The 18516-nt window shown below is 40.5% G+C and overlaps 1 protein-coding gene across 1 annotated transcript in view; it reads right to left on the bottom strand.

The window, feature by feature from the left end:
- The window catches only part of PTGIS (prostaglandin I2 synthase), a 52990-nt gene extending 39952 nt beyond the window's left edge, over positions 1–13038 (bottom strand). Inside the window, exon 1 of the mRNA XM_034413808.3 lies at positions 12523–13038. Coding sequence (XP_034269699.2) covers positions 12523–12620 — 98 coding nt within the window. The 5' untranslated portion in view covers positions 12621–13038. The remainder of the gene's footprint in view (positions 1–12522) is intronic.
- Positions 13039–18516: the final 5478 nt, after the last annotated feature.

Below are 18516 nucleotides of genomic sequence, written 5' to 3'. Positions count from 1 at the left end.
TCACAATTTAAAAAAACCCGTCAAAATGTTTCATGTTTGTGGTTAGCAGATGGGTTTCCCACAGTAATTGTGCCATGTTTAACTGCTGCATCTTGGCAGTATGAAGATTAATTTAATGGGATGCAGATGTCTGAAATTAATTGAAAGCACATTATAAATCAGAAAAAGTTTGTATATATTTCAGCCGCAATCCTGAATTGAAGAATCAAAATGAAGGAATTACCCTTCCTCAATAAATCTTTCGAAACTTAATTTGGTTCAGCACAGTTTTTGATGTGTTGAAGTTCTGGCTTGCTGGGTAGGTGAATATTTCACTACAGGTAGAAGTCTAACAGATGTAGTTTTTCCTAGTTTAGGAAAAAACATATGGAGAACAACCTAAGATGCTTTATTTTTGTCTATCATGTGAAAAAAATAAAAGCTATTGTATCGCTATATAAAGTCATAGCATTGGTCCTATTTAATTGCAAATTAAGCATGGGAAAGGGTTATATTTCAACTGATCGAACTGAGAGCCCAACATAATTTGGCCAAAATTAATGGCAACTTTAATTGTAAGCATTTGATGTCTTCCACTTTGAATATTAGCTATTAAGCATAAGGACTAACAGTCACTTTATACCATTGGTGAAATGTAAATGTTGTTACTACCGGTTCTGTGGGCCTGGCTTGGTGGTGGTGGTGGTGGTGGAATAATATGACTGAGTGGGCATGGCCAATTTTTTTTTTTTACTTTTAAAACCATTTTTCTACAACCTCTTCAGCTGAAGAGGTTGATTAAAAAATGCTTTTAAAGCCTCTGATGATCACAGAGGCTTTTTCTTTTTTTTAAGCCTCTGACAATCCTAGCTGACTTGCCTGATCGGCAGAGGCTTTTTCTTTTTTTTTTTAAGCCTCTGACAATCCTAGCTGACTTGCCTGATCAGCAGAGGCTTTGTTTTTACTTTTAAAAGCATTTTTTCTATAACCTCTTCAGACGAAAAGGTTGTAGAAAAAATGCTTTTAAAAATAAAAAAAAAGCCTCTGATGATTGCGCGGCTCAGCTGGGCAACGGGGGGGGCAGGGATTTTGCTACTGGTTCTCCGAACCACCCGCCTCCATCGCTACCGGATCGGGCGATCTGGTCTGAATCGGGAGCATTTCACCCCTGCTTTATACTGTCATTTTATATCTGTTGGAATGAAATCTAACTATTCGTTCCTAATCTATTCCTATTACTGGAAGATAAATAGAATTTCCTTTGAGATGAATTTAGCTTACACTGCAGTGGTGGGTTTCTACCGATTCACCCCAGGAGGCTCTGCCCACCCGCCCAGATGTCATCACGGACAGTCTGTTCAAGCGCAGAAGTGCCACGCGTGAGTGAAGCAAGGGCGCACATATGCATGCTCCCGATTTTGAACCGGTAGCAAAGGTCAGTGGAACCCACTACGGTTACACTGACTTCATGGATATGTCTATATATAGATAGTCCTCGGTTTATGATCACTATTGGGACCAGAATTTCAATTTTTAAGCAAGGTAGTTGTTAAGCAAGTCATGCCCAATTTTATGACATGTTTTGCCATGGCAGTTAAGGAAATCACTGCAATTGTTAAGTGAATCTGGCTTCTTCCCCCATTGACTTTGTTTGTCAGAAGTCAGCTGAGAAAGTAAAGGTTCCCTCAGACATTCCAGTTCTGGAAACATCAGAGCGGGATTATGGGGAGCACTAAGGGGACTTCGGAGGACTCAAAGAAATAAGGCAAAATGGTGCAGGAAACACTGGGAGAATCTGAGAGGGAGCGCAGCTGGATGAACAGCTGGCTGGGCAGTCTGGACAAGGAGCGCAGTTGCAATTGGTCAGTGCTGGCAACCAGCCATTTGCACAGGCCAGGGAGGAAGAACAGGTGCAGTAGGGTGGCACAGAAGAGGAGGAGTTGCCACCCCACCTGATTCCAGGGGGTGCAAAGCTGAGTGGGGGGAAGCGCAATGGAGGTCAGTGAGGCTACTCGCAAGGAGGCAGCCTCTCCTCTCCTAATGAAGCGCACCAGTCAGCATTTATTTATCTCAGGGTCTGGAACTGGGTGGTTGTCAGAAACAATAATTTGTGTTCCGTCATTCATGTGTGCTCTTGACTCCACTACCTTTGTTTGGATTTTCCATGTCTTGACTCCATTGCCTTCATTTGGATTTTTCTATGCCTTGAGTTCCTGGATTTCCCATTGACTTTGGTGTGCCTAGGTTCATCAACTTTGCTGGAATTTGGTTGTGCCCATGCATACTTGGGGTGGGGTGGGTTCATGTTTTCCTCCCTCTTTTGTGTTGTAAAAGCAAGTGAACTGTGACTGGCCGGAAAGAGACTACTGAAGGACTGCACTTGCAGCGGGGAATGACAAAGGGGCTTAGTGATAGTGAAATAAAACTGTTGAACCCTGTTCGTGTGTGCATGTGTAGACTGGACAAGACAGTGCCTGTTGCATGACCCTGAGATGCTTGCAACCATTGTAAATGTTGATCATATGACAGTGGAGATGCAGTGATGGTTGTAAGGGCAAGGACCAGTAAATCACTTTTTTTCAGTATTGTTGTAACTTTGAATGATTGCTAAATGAAGAGTTGTAAGTCAAGAACTACCTGTAGTTTTAGAATAGAATAGATTAACAGAGTTGGAAGGGACCTTGGAGGTCTTCTAGTCCAACCCCCTGCTCAGGCAGGAAACCCTATACCACTTCAGACAAATGGTTATCCAACATCTTCTTAAAAACTTCCAGTGTTGGAGCATTCACAACTTCTGAAGGCAAGTGGTTCCACTGATTAATTGTTCTAACTAGCAAACTTTTCTTGCTAGCAATACAAAAATAATTTGCCACTGCCTTCTTCTTGGATGTTTTTCAATTATAGCCAATAATCATGCATTTTTTAGCAGTTCTCACCAATGTACTAACCAGGTCTGAAGTTACTTTTTCAAGCTCAGCAAAGGTCAGACAAAACAGCTTCTATTGAATCAGTCAGTAGGCTATTCTTTAATTGTGAACTCAATGTTGTCATTTATACTAATCTACTCATATTCATCCGTAATGCTAGGCACATCGTAACCCCAAAGCAGAATTTTCAAGGCTACGAGAAATCCTCTCTTGACAGTCGTATGCTATTTTGTTGCTTCACCGTATTGTATATCACCAAATTCAGACTGAGCTCAATCTTCAATCTATGGTCGTGTAGTTATTTCCTCCATGGGTTCTGAGCCGCTTTCATCCAGTAAAAATGTTAAAATAAAATATAGTTAATACGTTGAATGAAAAGCATTTTAGTCTCTCCATTCTTTTCATACCTCAAATCCTTACTTTAGATGGAACTTCTTCCCAAATGGTGAACCCCTCCCAATATGGCTTCTCCTCTGAGAAGACGTTCAGCCCCAGATATAGATCTCAAGTTTTTCGACCAATCTGTTCATATACAACTATTGTCCTTGAAATATATAACAATCCATGGGGAAGAAAGAAAATAGTTTTACAAGTATGGATGAAACCAACATCATTGTTTTTCTAAGGTTGCCAGCTGCTTTTTTGACCAAGAATGAAAAGGATGGAGCAATCACAATTCAATATTTTCCTAGATTTTAGTTTCCAGATTTCTTGAATAAATTCAATTCAGTGCATTTCTTAATAGAAATATGTTTCTGTTTATCCCAAAAGATCACATAGAGGTCAGTTGCTAACCAACAACTTAACTGATATAAACTATGGGCTATCAACTGCTTAACTAATATAAACTACGGGCTGTTTGATTCTAAAAATAGAGAAAGTTATTTTGGCTGCGCTGCCATTCTGCCTTCCTCTAGATTTCAGCCCAGAGACTAATAAATGACAAAAGATGTTTCCTAGTTCAACAAGGACAGAAAGAAGGAACGGCTTTCCAAGTTTATAAGCTAAAGATTTCTAGTACAATGTTTGCTAAGGACACCTACAAAGTAAATTTTTGTAATTTGCTCTCAGTGGAGCATTAACCATCCCTCCTTCCTCAAATATACAGCCTTCCTCCGAAAAAGACATTTAGAGCATTTTTACTTATTTATTTATTAAATTTACGTGCCATCCGTCTCACTGTCAACTTTTTGTGTATACACTGATGTAAAATTTTAGAATTATTTTAAAAATTATGTTTAAATAATTTTCCAGGATGTATATATATTATAATAATCTATGAACAATCAAGCCAGCCAAATGGTAAGTATGTAATGAGGAAATGCATTTGTTTGCAAATTAATTTGTATTTTTCCTTTTAAATTCCTTGCTGTTTGTTTAGCATATGGCATATTGTGCATGGACTTGCAATATATATTAACATTTCACTTTTATTAATGAAGCATAATAAAAGATAAAGGTTGAAAAGATCTATTTTCAAATACCAATGTATTTTGTAGGCCAGAATTCTGGGAGCTGAAGTCCTCCAGGCTTAAAGTTGCCAAGGTTGGAGATCCCTGGTCTAGGCCATCTAACCACTGAAGTGCAGCTTCGTTTATATGAAAAAAAAATCAGATACTGAACCAGTATATACCCTCAGCTAACAGTCTGTCACAATATGATCTACAGTTTGACGTGGGACCCCAAAGTCATACTGAGTGGAAGATGCTATGCCCCATTTATGCAGGGAATCCCAGCAAACGCCACGTGAAGTGTGAATCCTATTCAGGATTGTCCATTGCTGGCGTGGTAATTCAAAGCCTGTCACCTTTTTTGTGGGGTCATTTATATGTCTTCCTAGGCCTGGATGTTCAGCAACCCATTTGGCTTTCTATTGGGAATCGATGTTGTTGGCCAGATCTTGGGCAAGTGCCAGTGGTGGCTTCCTGGATTTGAGCCTTCCTGCTGATAAATGACAAAAGTTGACATGCACCGGTAGGAGTGAGTTGTTCATAATTTTTCTGTATTCTCTCACTAGTTGCCACTATCCGATGACGGATATGGCACAAGAAGAAGAAGTCCATCTTGTCTTTGTAAAGCTGGCGGTGCTATATGGCTCAGAACAGGAAGCCAGCAAGTCAGAGTGGTTTTAATACATCCGCTTATAATCCTCATGGTGTTGTTGAGTCTGACGTCTAGCTTACTAGTATGGCAGCTGTTAAGCCATACAGGGGTACAGTATTCTCCTCTGAAAATGTTGGTGTGGTGATCCAAGATCCTGTTTAGGTACACACCTTAGTGAGATCTGTAACTTTTTAACAAGGGGAAGCTTGTTAAAACTTCTAACTCCGGAATTGATTGTAATGTGGGAGGTTGGGTGAGTCACAAATAAGTGCCAGGTACAATGTGTTTTCTATTCAGTAGCATGCCAACTGGTGAATTTCTTTAATCTATTAGGATGTTCTTTGCCAGTCCATTATGCTATTTAATCCCCTTCATTTAATATATTTATGAAATCCACCTCTTTCGTTTCCTAACAGTGCTCTGGGGCCTTATGTAGACCTGATAGGATTGTTGGAAATAAATGTAAGGATTATAGGCTGGCACTTGGCTCCGCAACGTATCCTCTTCCCAAGTATTACCACTTCATTAAAATTGAAACTTTAAAATTGACTGTCAGGGAAGAAGTGAGTCTGTTGGTGACAAGAGAGGCATGTGTGAAATGGCATCGTGGACATTAATACAGTATGTCTTCCCCAGGGCCAGCTTTAAGGTTGAGCAGACACTGGCTTAGGGCACCAAAGCTTAGGGGGCATCAACAACTCGTCTTTCCAAAAAAGAGGCCAGAAGAAAAATGATTAAATGTTAAATTTATTGTAGGGACATAAAAATGTTAAAATAATCATTCCAAAAATGGAAATCCTCACATTAGCGGGAGGTTGGTGCCATAGTTAATGTGGCCTAGGGATGCCATATATTCGTGATGGCAAACCTATGGCACGCTTGCCACAGGTGGCATGCTGAGCCATATCTGTGGGCACGCAAGCGTTGCCCTAGCTCAGCTCCAGCGCACATGCGTGCGCTGGCCAGCTGATTTTCAGGCCTTCTGGGCCCACTGGAAGTTGGGAAACGGCCATTTCCAGCCTCCAGGAGGGTGGGGGAGGCCGTTTTCGCCCTCCCCAGGCTCCAAGAAAGCCTCTGCCGTTGCATGCCAAAAGCGGGAAGAGCGCCAGAGGGGGTGTCATGCGCACATGCATGGGGGTGCATTGAATTATGGGTGTGGGCACGCACGTGCGCACCCCCTTCCACACTCCCCCCCCCTTTTGGCTTGCAACAGCAAAAAGGTTAGGCATCAGTGCCATATACCCTTGAGCTGACCTTTTCAAAACAATATTCCTACTTTAGATATAAAACAGAAATGGACCCAAGATTGATGTCTATGGAGATTTGCAGTCATCCAGGTCATGGTTGTCCCAAAGGTGCTTTTTTCAAGAGGCAACTGGACTTTCTTGTTTTTCTTTGAAGACATTTAGCTTCCCATCCAAGAAGCTTAACAACTCACTAAAAGAATGCAAATGACTAGCTGTCTCCAAGGAGTATAAATCCTCCCATTCCCCACCATCCAGTCAGAGCTTGAGAAGCGAAACCTCTTCAAAGAAAAACGAAAAAGTCCAGTTGCCTCTTGAAAAAGCATCTTTGGGACACAAGATTGAGGAAGATAGAGACGATCCAAATATTAGCATGGAAATGCAATGCATCCAACTGCAGGGTAGACTACAGCCAAAGGACTTGTAGGCCTTCTGTTAACCTTGTACAGGAGCCAGCAGACAATTTAAGATCGCTGCAGCTGTTTTTTCTTCATTCTTCATTTCTGTTTATTTATTTACAGGATCTATGTGGGATTCCAATTGAAGTAGACTTTCTATCTGGATAGAAGATACCACTAAATAGATCAGTACCATTTGGCAGCTTTTCAAATAAATACTTGGCATTTGTAAAAGAAGGCATATGCCCATTATAAGAAAGGTTCAGAATGTTTAATCCTTCAGAACAAATTATTTTTTTGGTTTTCCTTTTTTTGTTTGCAGTTACTTCCTTCAAGACAGGGAATAACATGGGCTAAAATTCTGTAAAGGTTTTCCCTATCCATTCTTGTCTTCTGTGTATGTATGTATGTATATGTATATTAAATTTATTCATGCTATTTAGCTCTCATCAGCTAATCATACCCTTCTGGGATTCAAATGTATGTATGGCTTGCTGATGAAGAGCTAAATAGCTTGAAATAGATCTATACTAGTCTCCCTTTATTTCTTTGTCAGTAAATATAAAATTAACACAAAATAGTTTGTCGTGAAAGCGACTGCCTGAGGGCTCCTGGTTTGGGGCTGAAAGGCAAAAAGGAAGCAGTATGCTCCTTCCCATATTTGGGTAGACCAAGCCAAAATAATTTACAACTAATTAATCCTAGAAAAACTTGCTCATAAATCTTGAATGTTAAATATAGGTGCAAGTAAGTCAACCTTTAATCAATAGAACTTATTTTGAATAAACATGAAGAATATTGCATTACAATGCAATTATAAAAAACCACATAGCTTCCCCCCTAGTTAATAGAGAATTTCTTCAATCTAAAATCCACCCACATTTCTAAAGACTTGGGTAGCGCTTAATGTCACTCAGTATACAGAGATAACTTGTTACTTTTAATTTGAAATATGATAGAATTTTTAAAAACTTAAAGGGACATTTTCTCAGTTTATTTTCTCTTTATAAATGATAGCTCTAACATTGGAACATACAAAATGTAAGTTTAAAAAATGGCATCACAGCATTAAACCATCCATTTATGCACATACAATTGCTGGCCTTTTTAAAAAAGAAACATGCATGTCTTGAGTAATTTTAGATATGTTAGGGCAAAATAACCAACAGACCTGAAACAATGACATACTGTAGTAAGAGCAAAGAATACAATCCCAGAGATTAAGAGTTATACAACCCATCTGTTATAATTTTTACCTATGAGTAATTCTTGTTGAACGCAGCCATTCTTAATTTAACAAAGGCTTGCCAAGATTGTGAAAAACTCAAAGAGTTTGATGAGAGCATTTTGGTGGTCAGATTATCTAACAAACTGCAGAGACGGAGATATAAAACAAAAGATCAGGTCGTGTCTAGACTATATAAGGCTCAAAGGTATGGGGGGGGGGTTATTGTTGTCAGACTTTGTCCTCTGGTGCTTATGTGGTGAGACCAGGCTAATTCACTACTTGAGACCTCTTCCCATCTGGGATGTTTGCTGTCCGATGGGTACAAACCATAGGTGCTCTGTTGTAAATACTCATTATATTATGATTAGGAAGTGTGGTTCTCTAGATTTTTGGATGGCGTTTGGAAAGGTTCCTTTTCCAAATATTTTGTCTATTTTAGGGTTTTTACTTTATTTTTTTGGGAAGCAATCATACAAATTGTTAGCAGTTGTGACTCTAAGAACTCAGAAATGGGGGTTGCTACACTGCAGCTGCAAATTGTTCATCTCTGGCCTAAATGCATCAATTAAAATACAAGTAGGAAAAACGTACAGAGCAGTGTTTCTCAACCTTAGCAATTCCCCATGCTGGCTGGGAAATTCTAAGGAGTTGAAGTACATATATCTTAAAGTTGTCAAGATTGAAAAGCACAACTTTTGGGTTTGTTCTCAACTCTTTGGTCATAAAGAAGCATCTGTGTGAACTTGCTACTTCGATGAAATAATATGTCACATTTTTGTGGGTGCTTGTGTTGTGTGCATGCTTCTGCTCTCCTTTTGTCTTTTGTCTGTGTTTGTGTGTAGGGGTCTACGAGATAAATATTCTTTGCTCTGGATCATACGACCAGGAGGGAGGACAGCTTAGAATGGAGGAATTGGCAGTGTTTGGGGTATACTGGCTGACTTTTTTTCCCCCCTAACCAGATCCTAGCCGGAGTCCATCTGTTTTTTAACTTGGCTTTTCTTTTGAGAGATGGTCTTACACAGATTGAATGAGGACCCATTCTGCTCAGTTTCCAGAGACTTATCATGCAGGCAAGCAGACTGACAGAACCTGGAGTCTCTATATAAAATTACTTTCCATACATTGGAATTTCCAGCATTGGTTTGGAAAGACTTACACATATCAGTGCATACATTTTTTTATCAAAATAGCTGTCAAGAGGTACAAATATATTATCCTGTTGTAACAGAAATAGCCAAGAGTTTTGATGATGTAAAATTTTCTGTTATTGTAACAGAATTCCTTTATAGATGCAATTAATTTTCTTAAAAGGTCTTTTGAGCACCTGGTAAAACTGTTCTGTTATGGTTATAGTGATTAACTATTTTAGAAAGTTCCTTTGCTTTATTATAACCTTTTTTCCCCCCGTTTTATTTGGGCTAATTTCTTTTCCTATATTATTTTTATGGCTTACTTTTAAACAGCCTCTAATACACATTGGTATGATTTGTACACTGCACTAAGGCATGATTTTAACCCATGGTGAATTTCACATATGCTAGACCTAAAACCCAACGAACCACAATGGCACTTAAAAGAATGAGTGAAGCCACTCCTACAGTAGAGGGGATTATAGTTTCAAAACATTAATAAAATTAATAATATGGAGAAATAAACTTTTTATGATACGGAATGCCATATGGGCTTCCAGATGTTGCTGTCAGATTCCACCAATATTGCTTAATTTTTGTATGTATACACACGCACATGTATACACATAATATACACCTAGTTTTGAAAAGATCAGCACTCCCTTCAGTAAAGGGACACTGCCTAATTTCTTGCTTTCAAGGACTAAGTTGAAGGAAAGGAGTTTTCAATTCTTCAGTTCCAATTAGACATTTTCGTATACACTGTAAGTACAAGCATATGAAAACTGTATCTATATGTTAAATGGAAGAAAATATTGTTCAGAAGTACACTTTATCCAGGTCAAAAGTGTAAATCTGAGATCAATCTAAACTGGAAAAAATTCTTGCTACAAACCAACAAGATGAGCAATAGAGCCAGTTTGGTCTAGTGGTTAAGACACCATGCTTAAAAAGTAGGCGATTGTGAGTTCAGGTCCCGCCTTAGCCAGCTGGGTAACTTTGAACCAGCCACTCTCTCTCAGCCCAACCTACCTCACAGAATTGCTGTTGTGGGGAAAATAGGAGTAGGAAGATGTGTTGGATATGTTCATTGCCTTAAGTTATTTGTAAAAACAATAAAGGCAAGATACAAACAAACAAACAAACAAATAAATAATAAATAAATATCCATGAAATGGCATTGTGAGGAGGTTGGGGATGTGGGGTCAGAATGCCTTACAAATGATGGGATGCCAATTAGTTTTAATGAAAAATAATTTGCCAATGAACGAACCACAAGCCAAATGTCATGTTAAACATGTTTGCTCATTTTTTTCCCAATGTCTAGGATGCAAACTAGTCAATCTTACAAAAAAATTTCAAAATACTCCATTTGCCAAAAGCAAAGGGATGATGCTCAGAAAGAAAAACAGATGAAATATTTACCATTGCAATATTCATATGAATTCTAAGTCTGGACTATTATGGAAAATACATTCCATACAGAAACAAACATAGTGTATTAGCTAAGGCAAAAACAGTCCACGTCGGGGGAGGGGGGGAGGAGACAATTGTTCTGTTCCATAGCATCCTTCTAGCACATCTCCTTTTAGCTGCTCTCCTCACACACTCTAATTTTATCTGTTTTTGATTGTGCAGATTGGCTATGTTTGCACAACTTTCTTAATGTTGTTTATTTATTGTTAATATCTCAATTTATATAGCTACCCATATCAAGTTCATGACTCTGGAATATGCCTCTTCTGTTGGATCCAATGGGACAGGTAGATACAGTATAATGGGGAAGAGATGGCCCTTCAAAACCCCAGCCCCATACCATAAAGGGCTTCACAGTTTAAAACCAGCAGCTCATAGAGCCTGCACTGATTGAAGAGCAGACTTAACTGCCCATGCAACTGTATTCTGTACCAGCTGTAGATGCTTTTGAATTAACCGTTTTTGGGTTCACACAATATACTGTATTCTAAACTCACCAAATGAATTTAGCTTGCATAAAGCACAAATTCCTGCCCATGGTTAATACCAAACAAGCTTAACATGCTATACTAATATAGCAGACATGGCTTACCTGGCTTAAATTAAATCTTCTAAAATTGTACAAACCACACTTTTCAAAATAAGTTGTGAGTGGCATTTTCATATGACAATGTGTGTCTATTGCTCACTCAAGAACCACAGACGTCCTTAGACATAAAACTGGCATCACAAGTTGGCACTAGATTTTCCAGTCTGGAAAATTTTTGTATTGGAACAACAGTACTATAATACCACTTCCACCAATCAAGAAATGTAGAAACTCTGATTGGTGCCAAGGAAAATACTGTGGGCAGACTTGGGGACTCCAGCATAAAATAGAACATCTTGTAGTTAGATAATCTATAACTCTCTTCTCAACACCCACACATACCAGGTGAGATTTAAGAGCTGCGTATCGGGCACATGCTATGTGAACAAAAGAAGTTGCATAACGAATCATCCCAAAAGGTTTATCTACACCATCCTGGGAAGTCCCAGCAATCTGTCAAGCATAAAAGCTCCCTTCTATATAGTCACACCCTTTACCTCCTATTTAAAGCAGATGGGCTTAAGATTCTGTTCCCGGAAACAATGCAATCAAAATCAATATGATTTTTTTAAAAATCATCTAATATTCTTATTAAAAAGCCCTCTCTTTTATTAGCTGGGTTGACACAAATGCTAAACTATTATGTCATGAGTTAAAAACTCATGACATAATAGTTTAACTCACGACGTAATGGTTTTAACGTTTGTATGAATCTATCCAATTGTGATTTATTCTATAAACTACAGTTAAACAAGATTCTATGTGTAAAAAGGGCAGGCAGCCTTCAAGGCTAGCTTACCACTGCTTCATGGAGGATGTTTTTGAGATTTCCTACCTGTGCCAAAAACCCTGGTATTTCCGAGTGATTTTCCATCCAATTACTAACCAGGCTCAGGCTTAGTTATTTTGAGATCAACTGAAGCCACCTCAATGCTGTTCTAACTCCATTGATTAACCATGCAATTAGTGATGGGGTAAAGTATAACCATGCAATTAATGATAGGATAAAGTATTGTACTTCCTTTCCTAGCATTGACTTTCCCATCAGTCAGGTTAGATAAGCTTGTTTTCCAGTCTGATGAAGGAGAAAAACTTACCCGATCCTGTTTCTCCACCTCGTAATTCAAATTATTCCCTCCATCAAATTACTCCCTTCCCGAAAAGCTCTTGCCTTCTATTACACTTCCTACCCATTCCAAGCACCGTAAAGTGATTCACCAATCTCGTTGGACATACGTTGTGCAGTGATAATAAAGGTTATTATTATGATTATGATTCACCTGTAAGATCTCTAACCATCGCACCGATCTCACCTGTCAGGGACGGAAGCCACATTCAATGCCGATCTCCCAAACTTGTTTCTGGGCTATGGTGTGGTAGCGGGTCCAAGATCCCACCTGTCCCGACCCTGGACGCCCGCGGGATGGATCCCGCCAGACACTCACCTAGTCCTCCCGCTGAGCGAGGCCACCAGCAGCAGAAGCAGCAGGAGCAGCAACAGGAGAAAACCCAGCCAGCTTGCGCCGAAGACGAAGGCGCCCATGGTCCGGAGGAGCAAACGGAGGCAGACGCTCACTCGCCCTTTCCCCGACGCGCTTCTGTCTGTGCCGCTCTCCCGCTTTCCTGTCGCCTCCGCTTTCTTGCCGGCCCCCGGTGCTCCTGGCGCTGCCCTTCTTTGCTCTCTTCTGCCCGCAGCCCCTTTTTGAAGCGCTCCGCCCCCGCTCCGGGTCCTCGCTGGGCCTCACCTCAGCCCGACCCTGGCAGACTTCGCTGGAAAGAGAGCGAGCTTTCGCGTGTCTGTCTTTCCTCACCTGGCTTCAGCTCAGCCCGAAGGGGTTGCCGAAAGATTTCCACCTCTTTCTTTCTTTCTTTCCGGTTCTTCTAGGAGGGATTTTTTTTCGGGAAAGAGGAAGCCGTGGGCTAATCCCAGGGACTCCAGATTTGCCTCAATTACCATTGTAGCACAGCTAGGCCGGATTGCTAGGGATAGAGCGTGGAGAGGGGGCAAAATGGAAGAAGGTTGCTCCAATTACAATTCACCAGAAAAAAGCAGCTCATAAATTGATGGCTTGATCGTATTTTATATGGCCACACATCGCACATTGGCATGACTCCGGGCGGCGGCGCAAAACAACAAAACAATTTTAGAAATATTCAAAAAGGACCAAAAATAATATTTTAGAAGGCTAAGAGACAGCATCCAATTACAAACAATGAAGCCGTCTAATCAAATTATGGCTCCCTTGCGAGATTCCCCAAGCCTGTTGTCAGGACCAGGTTTGAAGGGACTTTCAGAAGGTCAGGAGAGATGGTTCCATCAACTAGGTGGGGATGCGATGTCCTTCAATGACTTCCCAAATGTCCTAGAGTCTGGGACCCTCCCCACTTTTAAAAATTATGGAGGATCCCAAAAGAACTTTGGCTTGTATGGGTTATATTTATCATATTTACCATATTAAAAGTTAATATGCATTCATGGAATATTTTATCATGTAAAAATATCAATATTAAAACCTATTAGGTATTAACATGTGTGTGTGTGTGTGTGTGTGTGTGTGTGTGTGTGTATAACAAAACATGAGAAGAGTGACTGTTTTATCTTTAAATATCTTTCCAAGTATCTAATATCAGGTGAATATTTCTGATTTCCTGGACTTTAGATGGTCTTGAGGGAGCCCCAGGGGTCCTCGGATAACATTTTTTAAAAACTGTCCCAGAGGAACGATCCAGTTACTATCATGTCTATAGTTAACATTTCCTAATGGAAATATTAGAATATTTGGCACAAATCTCACTTGGACATACAATATAGTAACTTAGTTCATAAATTCAGTTTATAAACTTAGTGTTAGAGACCTCCTGAAACCAACAAATAATTATCCCTTATTCTTACATTAAGGAAATTGGTGCTCAAAGGTCAAATGTTGCTACTACTCTGGGAATGCAGCAAGGTGACATTGTGATCCTCCTCCCTCTCTTGGCAAACCGATTAAAGAAAGGAAGGGAGACCGTAGGTTCTGTCTTTAAACTGGAAAATGCATCCTTTTTTCTTTAGGCTGCTGCTGTTGTGAATTTATTGGCTGATTGACTAAGTCCACTTCAGTGCCACCTCACTCCAAACCAACTCTGGGCGGTTTGCAATATAAAGAGAATAAGCTAAAACTCAACAAGGTAAAGAAAAAGACAGTACAAGAAATAAACAAGACAGAAATCCAGAAATCCCAACAGCAAAATATATGCAATAGATACCAAATACATCCAACCTATGCTTGAAATCCATCTGGGCGCCAGCCTGCACACTTAGATGAACACTGCACACCTCTTATTAATGAGAGATGGCTTTGCGATTCAGGTAGTTTCTCCAACCTCTGCCATTCCTAGAAAGAATCTCTGTCTCTCTGATTTACCTTTGGTGGGCAGAACTCCAATGTCATTCATGAACTAAGGCTGGAAAAGGATTTTCATGTTCCCATCAGCCTCTAATTAAAGTTTGGGAAATGGGTTTCTGCAGTCTCATTCTGGAATGGTGAAAGCAGCATAATGTTGCAAGATCTTTCCCTTTGGGATGTGCATGTGACATCATAATGTACCTACAAAGGGGACAGGGCTTGCCTCACAATGTAGTATTACTTTCACAGTGTAGCACTACTTTCTTCAGACCAATCTATTTTACCTTCCATAAAGATGCAGCTGGCGAAACGTAGGAAAGTAAACAAAGAAACTTCCATAGTTTTATACACATACTTAGATAAGAGCAGAGTGGGCTGCTGCTGGTTTGCACCGGTTCAGGCAAACCGGTAGTTAAGATTATGCGCAGTTCGCCGAACCGGCAAATGCCACTACTGGATGGCCTCTCCTACCCCGCCCCACCCTATCTCACTGCATCCACCTTGGCTGGTGGCTTGAGTCATGCCCGTTCCCAGCTACTCTCTGGCTCCTTCACTCGCTCACCCAGACTACGTGGTCCAGCTGATCTGCACGCTTCGTCTGCTTGCCTGCCTTCGCTGCGGCCTACCATGCCAGCCACGTGGCCCAGCTGATATCCGCACCATGCCTGTTCTGCTCACAGCAGCTGTCCACGAAGATAAGGCACTCAGCCGAAGGGCCACTCGGAGTGGAAATGGCAAGGCTCTGCTGCCTTTCAGGCCTGGCTCTCACCATCCTTCCACCTGCATGCCACCCTCTCTCCATTCGCCTTGGGTCTGGCCTTTCCCTGGCCTCCTCTGCGTGCTGCCTGCTCTCTATTTATCTCGGTTGGGGGATATGCCAGTCCCCGGCTCTGGCCTTTCCCGGGGCCTCCTCCCGCATGCCGCCCGCTCTCTGTTCGCCTTGGTCAACCCGTTTCCTCTCTTTCAGAGGCCTTGGCCCTTACTCAATCTCCCCGCTTCTTCCCCCATGACTGTCTCTTTCTTCGTCCCACAACCTTACCTTCCTTCCACGGCTGGTGGCAGAGGGGAAGGCAAGCCAGGGCTGAGCCGTCGCTGTTCGGCTCCCCGCCAGCCCGCATCTTGCCCCCCTTGTTGTGGGCTGGATGCGGAACTCAAGGCAAAGCAGAGGTTGAGCAGGCAGAAGCCCAGAGCAGGACCCGAAAGGCAGCCTCGCCTCATCATGTCCCCCCCCTCAAGAAGCCTGCAGCCGCCACCTCTTTTTTTTTCTGTGCAAGAACCTCCTTTTGCCAGCATGCGCCAGGCAGGCTCGGCAGGCAGTCGCAATCTTTGGAAAGGCTTTTATTTTGTCAACCCAAGAAGGGGGAGGGAAGGGGCTCAGAATGGTACATAGGAAATCAGCCTGTCTCTGCAACATCGGCCAGCCTGCGCCACCACACCTTGCCATGAGTGACGGTGAGTTGGCCACACCTACCCAGTCACATGACCACCCAGCCACACCCACTCAGCCAGTCATTAAGGCAAAGAACCAGTTATTTAAAAATTTGCAGCCCACCACTGGTTAAGAGCCAGTTTGTTATACAGGAACTTCTAGACTTAAAACAGCTCATTTTGTGAAAGTTCGAAGTTACAATGTTACTGGAAAAAGTAACCTATGGCCATTTGTCGCATGACCGTTGTAGCATTCCCATGATCATGTGATCAAAATTTAGATACTTGGCAATTGACTCATATTTATGATGGTTGCGGTGTCCTGGGGTCATGTGATCACTTTTTGTAATCTTCTGATAAGCAAAGTCATTGGGGAAGCCAGATTCACTTAACAACTGTGTTACTAACTTAACAACTGTAGTGATTCACTTAACAGCTTCGGCAAGAAAGGTCGTAAAATGGGGCAAAAGTCACTCAACAAATGTATCACTTAACAATAGAAATTTTGGGCTCAATTGTGGTCGTAAGTCAAGGACTATCTATACTGGTTGAAGGCACCAGGTGGAAAAACGGGAGATTGGAAGTTTTGTTCCTGCCTTCATCATGAAGTTACCTGGATGACCTTAGGCCAATCCTTCTCTCTCAACCATTGGAAGAAGGCAAGGAAAAAACATTTCACAAATCTTGCTCAGAAAACCTCAGGGGTTAATCAAGGCAGACACCAGAAGACAGGACTGACTGGAAAGTCACAAACAAATGATAAATTGTATAGTCAGGAATTTGCTTTAGGGTTTTTCTTTCTTCTGTGTGATGCTTTATACTCTGTAAAATTTGGAGAATTGGGTATAATTTCAGCCTTTCGTCATCCTTCAGGCTGTGTTCAGGATGATATATCTTTCTCTGTTAGAATTTTCTTGTGATCTGATAATAATCTGAAACCACTCTAGTTTTTTAAAGAGATTAAGGCAGACAATTTTCCATTGTCCCAGGCCCATATCATCCTGTGGTTTGTCTGGAATATGGTATTTTTGTTTGGATTTTTTCTTTTAAAATTAATTTGTAAACTGACGCATGACATGATCTGGGCAGTTCTATAATTTATGTTGATACTACATTGTCATACTTAAAGTAAAACAGGCCTTTGCCTTTTTAAACATATTAATCATTTTTTTAAAAAATAGAGAATGAATAAATAAAAAGAAAAAACAAAGGAGATAAAAACAATTAATGCAGAAATATATCAGTAAGTGGACCAAGGAGTTATGAAGGTTGTACAATTATGAAGGTTTGCCTTTTTAAACATATTAATCATTTTTTTAAAAAATAGAGAATGAATAAATAAAAAGAAAAAACAAAGGAGATAAAAATAATTAATGCCGAAATATATCAGTAAGTGGACCAAGGAGTTATGAAGGTTGTACAGTCAGTGCTCAAATGATAAGGAAATTAACCACAAAGAACGAAGTAAATTGAATTATTTAACAATAGGAGAAAATATCTGAGTGCCCAAATCTCCACTATTTTGTATTTAAAGATACAAAGAAAAAAGAAAGGCTTCTAAAAACATTATAAATAAATATTTAGTTTCCAACTTCCCCTTTGTTATACTCCTACAATATACAATGTTATAAACATTTAAAATGTTCCTGTATTTCTCTTCTAAGTCCTTTAGTCAATTCTTTTTCCTCTTAAAAACTATTCTTTAAATATTTATATTGCCTTGCTGCATAATATAGGGTATATATAGAAGCTACTCTTGCTTAAATTTGTTAAACCTGTGTTGTGAATATGTGCTGCTGAAGTCCCATTACTCCATATTTTTCAAGTTAAAGTTCCGAGTCTTATATTGTTGGTAATGTATTTCTTTTCAAACTGATATGCTAAGTTTATCCTTGTGGTGTTAATATATATTTTAGTAAACTGATTTTTTTATTAATACATTTTGGAATTATGCCTAGTAAAAAAATTATAATTCTTTTTAGTTTTTGGTAATTGGTTGCAACAGGAACTGCCAGGCCACTATTCAAAGCCAGGAGTTGGGTCAGGATCAGAGGTGGGTTTCAGCAGGCTCTGACCAGTTCTGGAGAACCGATAGTGGAAATTTCGAATAGTTCGGAGAACCGGTAGTAAAAATTCTGACTGGCCCCACCCCCATCTATTCTCTGCCTTCCAAGTCCCAGCTGATCAGGAGGAAAAGGAGATTTTGCAGTAACCTTCCCCTGGAGTGGGGTGGGAATGGAAATTTTACAGTATCCTTCCCCTGCCACGCCCACCAAGCCACGCCCACCAAGCCATGCCACGCCTACCAAGCCACACCCACAGAAACAGTAGTAAAAAATTTTGAAACCCACCACTGGTCAGCATATGAAAACCCAGAAGACTTCAGAAAGAGGAGATTTGAGCCTTCCACCATGTACATTTCAGCAATCTACCGTATAAATACTTGGAGATCCTTTGATAAGGAAAAAATATAGGATACTGTATTTAAGGAACTGATCTAGAATGCGATGCTCTCCCAAATGATCAAGAGAGACATAGGAATTACAGAAAGCACAAATAACTTTGTTTAGTCATAAACCATTACAGGAGGGGAAAAAAAGAATGATACTGATAATGAAACTA

The sequence above is a fragment of the Pantherophis guttatus genome, chromosome 3, assembly GCF_059756535.1.
Source record: "Pantherophis guttatus breed Tessera chromosome 3, ASM5975653v1, whole genome shotgun sequence".
Taxonomy (NCBI): domain Eukaryota; kingdom Metazoa; phylum Chordata; class Lepidosauria; order Squamata; family Colubridae; genus Pantherophis; species Pantherophis guttatus.
The sequence above is the reverse complement of the archived record's forward strand: the minus strand, read 5'-3'. Positions and strand labels throughout refer to the sequence as shown.